The sequence below is a fragment of the Pinus tabuliformis genome, chromosome 1_2 (genome assembly GCF_031772625.1).
Source record: "Pinus tabuliformis cultivar Carrire ecotype Pingquan chromosome 1_2, CPIR1, whole genome shotgun sequence".
Classification (NCBI taxonomy): Eukaryota; Viridiplantae; Streptophyta; class Pinopsida; order Pinales; family Pinaceae; genus Pinus; species Pinus tabuliformis.
Genome location: NC_142298.1, coordinates 499,999,948 through 500,012,604, shown reverse-complemented (window position 1 = coordinate 500,012,604; position 12,657 = coordinate 499,999,948). Strand labels below are relative to the sequence as shown.

The 12,657-nt window shown below is 39.7% G+C and overlaps 1 protein-coding gene across 1 annotated transcript in view; it reads left to right on the top strand.

The window, feature by feature from the left end:
- LOC149206532 (nuclear transcription factor Y subunit B-1-like) overlaps positions 1–12,353 on the top strand; it is a 58,960-nt gene extending 46,607 nt beyond the window's left edge. The window contains exon 5 of the mRNA XM_089395451.1: positions 12,258–12,353. Within this exon, the coding sequence (XP_089251577.1) occupies positions 12,258–12,353 (96 nt within the window). The remainder of the gene's footprint in view (positions 1–12,257) is intronic.
- The last annotated feature ends 304 nt before the right edge of the window (positions 12,354–12,657 follow it).

Sequence of the window (12,657 nt, the reverse complement as noted above, 5' to 3'; positions counted from 1 at the left end):
GTCTGGACTACAGGCAGGGAGATGGAGTGAGATTGGCAGGGTACACTGATTCTGATTGGGCAGGTTGTGCTTCTGAGAGGAAGAGCACTTCAGGGTGTTGTTTTGGGTTGGGTTCAGCAGTAGTGTCATGGTTCAGCCGGAAGCAGCAGTCAGTAGCACTGAGTTCAGCGGAAGCAGAGTATATGGCAGCCAGTCTAGCTAGTTGTGAGGCTATCTGGCTTCGCAAGATGTTGTTTGGCTTATTTGGTCAGCCGTTGAGACCTTCAGTGATTTACTGTGATAATCAGAGTTGCATTAAACTCACGGAGAATCCAGTATTTCATGACAGGTCAAAGCATATCGGGATCATATATCATTTCATCAGAGACTATGTTTAGAAGGGAGCTGTGAAGCTTGAGTATATTTCCACTGATGAGCAGGTTGCAGATATTCTTACCAAAGCCTTACCACGGGGCAAGCATGTCTACTTCAGAGACAAGATGGGTGTGGTGAGGAACACCTTCCTCGGTAAGAGGGAGTGTTGAAATTTGGTACCGGAGGACAGGTGGTTCCCTTAGGCTTTGATCTTTGGCCTAGGGAAAAGTGTCCAAAAGAATTTAATTTTTTCTCCTAAAGTGACTTTATAATTTTATAAAGTTAAATCTAATTTAAAAGTGACTTTAAGTGATAAAGTTATTAAGTCTAATTTTAAAGTGACTTTTATAAAGTCAATGAAAAATTAGAAAGGAAAAGTGACTTTGGAAATAAATGACTAAGTGGGTCTTTATTAAAGTGGGGTGAATTAAAAAATAGAAAGTGAGATTTAAATGAGCATTTAATCTCAGCCATTGATCTAAATCTATTTCAGCCATTGGATTTAGAGATCACCCAAAAGTCACTTGGATCACCCAAAAGTCACTTGGAGTTATATTAAAGGAGGAAAAGGTCATTCATTCTTTCATGAGCAGATTGGGAGAAGGAGAGCAAGAGAGCAAGAGAGATTTCTGAGCAGGGAGGAGAAGGAGACAGCAGCTTGGCACACATTCCAAGGCAGCAGTTGAGCAGATTTGTACAGCTGATTCAGCACATAGTGAAAGGCAGATTTTTGCACAAAAATCGAGGAGCAGTTTGCTGATTTTTCTGCACACAAAACGGAGGCCGTACAACATTTATTGCTGTCCTGTTTGCTGTAATTTCCAGATTGCTGTGAGGCACGAGAAAGGAGATAAGTTGTAAATTTGCTTGCTGATTTTTTGCTGAATAATTCTCACTGTAAAAAGACAATTTTCAGAAATAAAGAAGAGCTCTCAAACTGGTTTTCCCCAAGAGTTGTAGGGGGTTTTTCCAGGGTCACGTTGACCAAAAATATCAGTGTTTTAATGTGTTTTAATGGCTGTTTTTGATTGCTGATTTTTAATTCTGCAATTTCCAGCATTCTGAAAAATTTCCAGAATTTGTGTTTTCAGCAATATTTTTTTTTTTTTCAGTTTGTTAAATGTATGGATATGGGAATGGGCATTTAACTACATGGGAGAAATAAGGAGAAACTGAAAACCGGGGTGGGAAAACAGAAATTTCTACATCATAGTGCAACATAGTGCACAATGATGGGTACAATAGTCATAGTGCATAGTGATGGGTACAACAGTCATTGTTGCAACATAGTGCACAATGATGGGTACAATAATCATAGTGCCGCATAGTGCACAGTGATGGGTACAACAGTCATAGTGCAACATAGTGCACAGTGATGGGTACAACAGTCATATTGATGCATAGTGCAGTATGATGCATGGTGCAACACAATGATGATGGACATGGTGCAACACAGTGATGATGGACATGGTATGATGGTGCAAGCATGGTGCAACACAGTGATGATGGACATGGTATGATGGTGCAACACAGTGATAGGTACAACAAGGTGATGGAATCACCTGTGTCCAGATCAACTACCTCATGTGACATCTTCGTAGAGAAGATCTCTGCTCCTATTTTGATAAGTCAAGATGCTGACTTATGATGTATATGTACTATCTCTCTCTTTGCTAAATTATTGAAGAACATATAAGAAGAATCGATCAAGGGTTTCCCCACATTGGGGTTTGTCCCTTGCTGGCGCTACATTTTGTGTCCTCTTGTCTTGGCCTGTCTTCTGCGATTTATGTTTATGTTCTATGTACATTTTACTATCATGCTAAATGTGATTGCTAATTTGGAATTAATATTGAGTTAATGTGAAAAATTGAAGTAAATTTCTCTCGGCATAGAACATACATAAAATTAACATGGTATCAGAGGTGAGGTGAAGACAAAGCCCAAGAAAGAGTCAAAGAGCAATCACCGAAGACAGTTGTAAAGGACAAAAGACTCAATGGGTTCCTCATCCCTCTTCAAATTCACCAAGGGTGAAGTCGAAGCAGAGAATAATATCCGAGTGGTGCAGCAGAAGCATCTGATGGCCTACCTAAAGATCACTTCAATGGGAAGTCTAGATCTAAGGGTGGAAGGAAAGGCAGATGCCTTGCTTGCAATAAGTTCGGCCATTATGCGAAGGAGTGTCCGAATGGTAGGGACACATCACTTGATGATGATAACAATCATTCTAGGGACATCTTCAATGATCGGAGGAATGACAGGTAATGCAGGTCATCAAGGAAATGGCCGACTCTTCAAAGAAAGCAAGGAACTCTAGGTATGAAGAATCAAATGTTGTTTCTGATAAGCTAAAGAAGTATTATCTTATATTGGCCCTCTCCACTACTTCTCCTCCAGACTCTTTGGGAATTTGGCTTATTGATTGTAGTGCTTCAAGGCACTTCATCGGATAGAAGGAAGCTCTCTCTAATTTGGTAGAGATGGAAACAATCGTGGGGATTATACTTGGAGTCAATGCCACCTATCCCGGAAAGGGTGTAGGGAATGTTACCCCTCAATTGAATGAGGGTAACATGATTCATTTACAAGAAGTTCTTTATGTACCTGATCTCAAGAAGAACCTGGTGTCCATTTCGGCAATGGAAGTCAAAGGTTTCAAGGTGGCATTCATCGATGGAAAGGTACGTGTTTGAAAATGGAATTTTCAAAGATGCTTTTTCAAGTTGCAAGAAGTCCATTGGGGACCATGTCGTGTGACACATCTCTTCAACGGCACCGGAGGTTTGCGCATCTTCATTATAAGGCCCTATTCGATGTGAGTTAGATGGTGAAGGGGATGCTTGAATTCAAGAAGAGCATGGAGGTACATGTTTGAGATGTACCGAAGGAAAATCTTACAAGGGGACCATTCCCCTCATGTGGCAATTCCATAGGTTTGGAACAACCCGAGGGGTTTGAGATTCATGTTCGGGAATCTCATGTATATAGGTGGAAGAAAGCTCTCCATGGCTCGAAGCAAGCACCCCGGGCTTGATATGAGAGGATTGACAACTATCTGATGAAGTTGAGATTCACTAGGAGTGATGCCGATCCAAGCCATTGCTTGAAGGTTGTGGATTATAGACCTCTCATACTGACACCTTGTGAGGACGACCTCTTTCTGACAGGTGCAGACCCTCTCCTTTGCAAAAGTAAGAGGGAGTTTGATTTTCGGATTTGGAATGGTGAACTGCAAGCCTGTGACTACCTCGATGAAGCCTAAAGTTAAGAAGTTATGCGATAGTGATGCTAGACCTGATTTGGGAAATGCCTCTGAGTTTCGTAAACTCATATTAGCATTGATGTTCTTGGTGAACTCCCCTCTGGATATATGTTTTGCTGTTAGCATGCTGAGCTCATATATGGTTGAGCCTCACTGGATTGGTGCAAAGAATCTTCTGAGATATCTTCGGGGCACAATCTCTCATGGATTGAGATACACTGCTGGAAATATGAAGTTGCATGATTATTGTGATGTTGATTAAGCAGGCAGTGTGGAGGATCGCAAGAGCACCTCTGAGTGTTGGTTCTCCATGGGTTTTGCTTTGATATCCTGGATGAGCAGGAAGCAAAAGTCGGTTGCTTTGAGCACTGTTGAGACCGAATTCATAGCTACGACTATGACCTCGTGTGAAGCTGCCTGGTTGTGGAAGCTCTTCAGTGAGCTGTTTGGACACAAGCTGGATACCATCGTGATCTTCTGTGACAACCAGAGGGGGATTTGATTGTTGAGGAATCTTGTGTTCTATGACCGCTTCAAGCATATAGACATTAGGTACCACTTGTGGAGGATCGCAAGAGCACTTCTGAGTGTTGGTTCTCCATGGGTTTTGCTTTGATATCCTGGATGAGCAGGAAGCAAAGGTCGGTTGCTTTGAGCATCGCTGAGACCGAATTCATAGCTACGAGTATGACCTCGTGGGAAGCTGCCTGGTTGTGGAAGCTCTTCAGTGAGCTGTTTGGACACAAGCTGGATACCATTGTGATCTTCTGTGACAACCAGAGGGGGATTTGATTGTTGAGGAATCTTGTGTTCTATGATCCCTTCAAGCATATAGACATCAGGTACCACTTTATCTAGGATATGGTACATCGAGGAGCAAGAAGGTTCCATTGCATTGGGACTGATGTGCAGGTCGTCGATATTCTGTCAAAGCCCCTGGTTAAGGCCAAATTCTTGACTTTCCGAGAACGACTAGGAGTCGTGGAGAGACTCTCTCCTAAGGGTCCTATATGATATGGACATTGAGCTCTAGGAGCTCTGGGGGGCTTGGGGGTACATCGTGGAGTGATGAGAAACCATAGGGTGAGTGGTTCAACCTTCCCCTAGTGGTCTGCTATGTAGGCAGGATGAGTGGTTCATCCTTCTCTTGTCGAGACACAGTCATAGGGTGAGTGGTTCAGCCTTCCCTTAGTGATTTGTTGTGTATAGGGTGAGTGGTTCAACGTTCCCCTGGGATACCCCTAGCGACATGTAGGCAGGATGAGTGGTTCATCCTTCTCATGCCGAGACATCCTACCCATGTAGTCTGGGACTCATGGGATGTACCTCTCATCTGGCCAATGAGTAGGGAAATGAGGATAGGGACCATAGTAGTACTGATGGACGCATCGTGTTACTACCGTACTCCCTATGCTAGGATGATATTGATCTGGGATCAATTGGAGCTGACTTCGGGTCAGTAAGAGTGGTATGATATACTCTCTTTATTTACAACTGATTTCGGATCAGTAAGAGTGGTATGACACACTCTCTTTATTGGAACTGACTTCAAGTCAGTAAGAGTGGTATGAGACACTCATTTATATGGGATTGACTTCGGGTCAGTAGAGGATGGTATGATACATGCTTGATCACTTCTTCTTCTTCTTAGTTCAGCAGAGCAGAGTAGAGCAATGCATGGCACTGATGGCAGAGATAGTACAGTCTAGCAAATGGGTTAGCAGATGGAGTTCTCCCTAGTTGAGAGGGAATGTTAAAATTGGCAACTAGGGCCAAACTCCATGTGGGTCATCTTATTTATGTCAGCTGATATTTTTCTTGGATTCCTCTTGTCGAGAGGTGTAGGATTGATCTAAAGATCATCCAATTACGACATGTATTCATGGAGATATGAATTTATTTGTGTTATGGGACAATTCATCAGGGTTGGCCAACAACCAAATTGCACCCACTTGTGCTCAACGTTTTAGTATAAAAAGAGGTGCCTTGCAAGTCATTTGTTACACATACTCTTGTGATCTCTCTTCATTCTGTTTTGGGTTTGATGAAGATGAAATCTAGAGAGAGTGCCCTAGGTGATATGCTGCCCTAATAGGAGATGCCCTAAAAGCTGTGGAAGGCTCTACGCTGTCATGGAGGACAACCCTTATCTTAGCCACAAAGAAGCCCTAACACTGCGCTATGGAGAAGCCTTAATATAGCCTATGAAGAGGTCTAATACACAGTCAACACGGGCAGTGGTGTAAGCCCTCAAAGTAGCCTAGAGAAGGGTCTCTACCCTCGATGGATGCCCTAGACCCTAATGCAGTCTATGGTCTATGGAAGAATGAAAGCTCTGAAATTGCCCTAGCCGCAGCAAGAGAGGGAGGCTCTAAGACAGCGTGGAGGAGGGCTTGAGTTCCTCGATGGAGGCTGAGTTAACTGCTGGAGCAGTGGTTTGTTTTTGGCTCTCTTTGGTGGAGGCCAAGAGGCTGTCTTGGATGTCGCAGACTGTTATTGAGAGCCGAAGGCATGAGGAGATGTTTCGTGGGGTTAGAACCCTTGGAAAGGGCTACCGTAGCAAGGGATAGGCTTGCTGTAGCAAGCCGCAATCCCTTATACACCTATAGGTCTACGTTAAGGCCAACAAGGAGGGCGTAAGGCCTGGTTGTGACTGCTGGGGTATGACAAGCCAACATGTGGTTTAGGAGTGCTGGAGAAGGGTGACGTAGCCTTGGGACAGATGTTGCAACTGATGTGTGAGGGCTGGTAGGATTGTCATTGATGTCCTAACCAGTCCATGACCATATTGTGAATGCTGTCCAAACTGCTGTTAGAGTGCCCTTAGCAGTCCAAAAATGCGGAAAATAGAGAATCCCCTAACAGTGAATTGATGTGGTACAACAATCATTGGTGTAGCATGGTGCACAGTGATGGGTACACCAGTCATAATGCAGCATAGTGCACAGTGATGGGTACAATAGTCATAGTGCAACATAGTGCACAGTGATGGGTACAACAGTCATAGTGCAGAATAGTGCACAGTGACGGGTACAACAGTGATTGGTGCAACATAGTGCACAGTGATGGGTACAACAGTCATTGGTTCAACATAGTGCACAGTGATGGGTATAGCAATCATAGTGCACAGTGATGGGTACAATAGTCATAGTGCATAGTGATGGGTACAACAATCATAGTGATGCATAGTGTAGTATGATGCATGGTGCAACACAGTAATGATGGACATGGTGATGGTGCAACACAGTGATGATGGACATGGTATGATGGTGCAACATGGTGCAACACAATGATAGGTACAACAAGGTGATGGAATCACTTGTGTCTAGATCAACTACCTCATTTGACATCTTCTTAAAGAAGATCTCTACTCTTATTTTGATAAGTCAAGATGCTGACTTCGGATGTATATGTACCATCTCTCTCTTTGTTGAATTATTGAAGAACATATAAGAAGAATTGATCAAGGGTTTCCCCACATTGGGGTTTGTCCCTAGCTGGTGCCACATCTTGTGTCCTCTTGTCTTGGCTTGTCTTCTGCGATTTATGCTTATGTTCTATCTGCATTTTACTATCATGTTAAATGTGATTGCTAATCTGGAATTGATATTGAGTTAATGTGAAAAATTGAAGTAGATTCCTCTCAACATAGAACATACCTAAAATTAACATTGTACCAACAACTGATTGGTTCGATCAGGATTGACAAAGAAATAGGAAGGTTGAAGCTTGTTATGATGTGATGCAGATAGGAGCCATGCAGCTACAACAAATCTCCACAAAAGAACATGTAGTAGATGCTTTGATGAGTACTTATGAGACAAGCTTAGGCTTGTTGTTGTTCCTTCCTGTTTGAGAGGGAGTAAGGGTTTCCTCCCTGGTTGAGAGTGGACACTGTATTCTTCATGTGTCATGCACTATGGTCAGGACTAACAACCGTAAGCCTAGTGAAGGCATTGGTAGGGAGAATGGTGGATTTGATAAGCATTTGGGGCCGATACTTCTTGGCGAAATGTATCCAAGATAGGAGTAGTCCCGAGGACTGATACTCTGAGGATAGGGCATCCAATATAAGAGTAGTCTTGAGGACCAATATTCTTTGAGGACGGGTGAAATCCAAGATAAGAATAGTCCTGCAAGGACATAGTTGGTGAACATTCAAATGGGGCATGTGGCTTGAGAGGCAGTGGTGGTGTCCAAATATAAACCTCCTAGCATTATGCTTTGATCTAGTGAGAGATAGAGCCTGTTAGTTAAGGCCTTGCTATGTTTGACAATGTTGGTTATGATGATGATGATGCTTATCAATCTGAATCCCTTCTTATGAAAATATTTCTATTTGAGAGTATCTTGTTGCGTCATTATGAATTCTGCCCTAGTTAAGAGGGAGTGTTGGAAATGTAACTAGGTTTGGTCTTCATAATTATCATTAACAATATATGTATTTCAAGTAAAAGCAAAAAGAAGAAAATGATTTTTTTTATTATTTATTAGTCAAAGCGTGTTCTTCATGCTTATAGGGTCCATTTGAGTCAAAAAGAAAATTTATTATGAGTCATTGAGTCAAAGTCCCATTTGGACATTTTGGAAGAAAATAAATCTATTCTTGAGTCAAAGTGTCTTCACAAGACCAAGTCGGCCCCCCAAATGGACAAGTTGGCTAGCCCATAAGTTGTCTCTTCATATGGTCAAACAACTATACATTGACACTTGTGCTCCATATTTTGGCACTTTCTTCGATTTCTATGCAAGAAGAAGAAAAATTTCAGTGAAAGTCAAAGGAGAGAGAGAACGAAGTCAAAGAACAAAAGCATGAGCTGATTTGTGCCCTATTTCTGTTTACACGTGCTAGTTTTTTGAGGTAGATTCTGTAGTGTTGCAGGTCCAAAATTTCAGGGGCTAAAATTTCAGGAGATGACTAGATTTCTGAGATTTGACCATTATTGACTTCTGTGGACTATGATTTGTTGGAGTTGGATTGAAGGAGGGTTGACTTGGGTCTATGTGGTAGTATTGGTCTTGGTCTTGGGTCTTGGATATCTCACTTTGATATGATTCTATAAGAAGAAGATTTTTCTTGGGTTTCCCCCTTGTGGGGTTTTTGCCCTGGCTCGGAGCCTACATCTATGTGTTCTTTGTCTCTTGTGATCTTCATGTTTTGTATTTTGGTAATTTCTGGATGAAGAAGAGAACATAAAATTTAATAAGAAGCCGACAAACATTCTCAAGTAATTATCAATTAAGAGAAATCTACCCTAATATACAAGCATCTAGATTTCGCAACAGTACAAAGGTCGAAGTTACCTTAGGAAGTTTCATGGGGTCGAGAGATCTTAGGTGGGCCAAGGAGTCTTTAAACCTAAAGGGATTTGAAAAGAAGCAGTTCAAAATACCTCTCTGCAAAACTAGCAAGTTGCCTCTTGTGCATAAGATTGTTTGCTCAGAATGAATTGTGGAAGGTCTTGTGCAGTGAAAGGAGTCTCTCTTAAGAAGAGAGTTATCTAATGTTTTATGATTGATGAAGTTGAAAGGTTGTTCAATATCTGGACTATTTCAAAATTGCTTATGGCTCAAGTATTGATAAGACAACACATGATATTTGTTTGGCTCATTCACAAATCAAGATTGCAAATCAATATACACTGTAATACTAGGATGTACGGATGATGAAGTATGAGGCCTAGGAATATAGAACTGTACCATATCAATCAAATAAAGAAGCCACAAAATATGAAATTTGATTCTTCCTTGAATCTTTGGAATGTGAGGTATGTATCATCATCGAGATTTTGTTCAAAGTTTTCCTTGGCAACATTCTTAGACTTCAATGATCACTTGTAATGATTAAATAGCCTTGTCAATGAAGACCAATTAGAGTTTTGGTTGAAAATTCTTTTATGATCTCTAGTTTGATAAAGTAAGGGTCAATCTAAGTATTCCTTGAAGGATGAAAATTCATTTGTACAAAATGTACTTTGAAAGATTGTGAACTTCTCAGACCAATGAACTGTATACACCTACAAATTTGTAGCATGTAAGCCACCTTTGTATTGGAAGATGCAATGATAATGAACCAGATGTGTTTGGTTGATCAGATGGACATTTCCTTTGAAAGTGCTGTCCTTGTACTACAGATTATGACTATATTAACTAAGATGTGATACAAAACTTTAATTTATGACAAAGTTCTCTAATGAAGCTCCTCTTCAAGTCAGAGGGAGTTAAGAAAGGATATTGAAGTGAACATAGGACTGCTTGGACAATTTGTTGCCATGATGATCTATCTAAAGAAAATCCTTTTGAAGTCACTTGTTAAGACATTATACATTGAATCCACTTGGCTCAAGTGTCTTGAATTCAATTTTGAAAAGGGGCATTCAAAATGCTAAAACGACCGAAGTTCCTCATTAGTCTTCGAGACTATGTTTCTCTTAAAGATCAGAGAAAAAATATTACTACTGTTACAATGTTTCTGAAGAAGCCATGGCACTTGACAGAATTGAAGATTGCCCTTACTAATTATTTTGAAGAAACCAAGATGCCTTGGTTAAAAAAGGCCAAGAGCAATCATCTCTGCGAACAAAATTCTATGGATAGAACTTGCTAATGACTCTGAAGAAAGTCTGGTTCTTGCTCATGCCTCTTGAAGTCTCTTCTCAATGAAGCGGCTAATTGGAATACTATTCCTTAATTCTACTTACAATATTTGTCCTTGATGATTGATAGAGGATGCTATTTCTTCTCTTTTGCTGATATCAAGATGAGACATCCTGAGAACATGATGGACTTCATTATGGAAAGGAGAACTTGCACATTTAAAAGTCTGTTGACTTGCAAAAGGTATAAAATGAGTATTGTAAAACTAGGGTTGATAAATTCTGGAAGACTAAAAGTCTTGGATGTGAAAACCCTAGGGTTTGTGGATAAAACCGTAGATCTAGACCTAGATTAATGTTTCCTCTGAAAGAAGAAACCTTAGCTTGTGCAAGGAAGGAATGACATCTTAATGAGGACGAGGTTGATAAATTTGCGAAGATGAATGCAAGAAGGCTAAGATCAAGAGGGAGCTGGAAAATTCCCCTCTATCCTCTAAAGATAAGTATCTTATATCTTTCTTCCTTGATTATTATTGTTATTGTTTTACTATTAGCTAGCCTCTTGTCTTTGTTTTCTCTTTGTTGGGTTCTAATTGTTCTTCCATGGTCACCTAGTGAGGATTGTGGGTACATAGTGAACGCTGCCAATGTTCTGGCAACATATGGGAGTAATGGAAGAACAAAGCAAAGCTTGTGACAAGAGAACTTTTTCAAAATCAGTGATTTGTGTTGAGAAATATAGTACTAGATGAGGTTTGAGCTCAGAGGGAGTAGGCAGATCAACAAGTTTGAAACTTGGTGGAACATTGTATATAAGAGAGAGAGAGATGGTTTATTTAGTCTAACATGTCTTGATTTCATTAATATTTTCCATATATGGCTGGAATTAACAGGATAAAAACTTGCAAATTGTTGCAATATTTTTTTTAACTGCATAACTGCTGGTAACAGAATGCCCGTTACAAGTGAAATTTAAATTAAAAATGATTACGTTGACTGCATGGTGGCATTTGCATGAAATTGCTTGTTTGTGTAAAATATCATCCAATTATATTTGTTGGATAATTTTTAAATAGTTAATAGTTATGGTTCTCTATGCCAGTATGTCTATGGCATATGCAATATGGTATTGATCAAAGAAAATTGATCACAGTGCTCTAATTGGTCCATTTCTAATAAGGGGTGATTTATTTATTTTCTTTTAGAATTTAATTCTCATTGTAAAGATTTATTAGAAGTTTATGTAGTTATTTTCCTTAGTCACTTAACAAATCACGATTTTTCAAAGGAGGTGGATGCCATATCTGCCTGGAATTAACTGGAAAAAAATGCAAATTGTTGCAGTAGTTTTTTTGACTGCATAACTGCTACAAACAGAATGCCCATTACAAGCTAAATGTAAATACAAAATTATTACATTGACTTGCATAATGACATTTGCAAGAATTGCTGGTATGTGCAAAATATGATCCATTCATCTTTGTTTAGTAGTTATGGATTCATTTGTTAAACAGTAAAAATTTATGCTTCTCTTTGGTAATATATCTATATGCAATATGGTATTGATCAAAGAAAAGTGATCACAATGCTCATCCTTGGTCCACTTCTAATCAGGGATGATTTATTTACGTCTTTATTCTTCCTTTTTTATTCTATTGTAAAGATCTATTAGAAGTTTGTGTAGTTTTATTTTTAAGGTTGTGACTAATACAGTGTTGTGGATCTTGTGTTTGCATGAAATTGATTCTACCTGCTGCCCATTTCAGGCGGAGGTGAGAATATCTCTTTTCTTGGTTTTGTTGCATATTTTCTTTAGGATTATTCACAGTACAAGTTATGTTCAACAAACTCAAAGTAATAACAGTATAAAAGTGTATAAGGAGTTGGTCTATCTAGTACTAAAAATTTGTTTAAGTCACTTGGTGTAATCTGTTGCGAATTGCTTTTATGGTCTTGATTTTCCTTTTGTTAGCAAATGTTTGTAAATTTATTATGTTATGGAGTTTCTCCATCTTTAAACATTATATGGAAAACTTGAACAGGGTGACAGCAAAGGAGCTGCTACTAGCAGATCTGGTGTGGGAGATCCTACTAAGAAAGATTCAAGTAATTTTGGAGCATTACCAAATATTAGGTAAAGCATATTCTGTTGCAAGTATTCATGACTTTAAAGGCACTGCTGAAAACATGGGTGCCTTTTAATTTAGTAAATGCCTCTTTTTGTACAAGGAATTGTTCAATTGATGTCCTCTCATCTGTAGGTGAATAAATTATGTTCGATAAACCAGGGATTGAACCATATTCAACAGGTAAGATTCAGCACTTAAATTGGTTTTGTTGCTGAGTTTTCCTGTTAACTAAGTCATTTTGTTGCTCAGTTTTTCTGTGAACTAATTGGTTTTGTTGCTGAGTTCTTTTAAATTATCCCGAGCTTGTATAGTC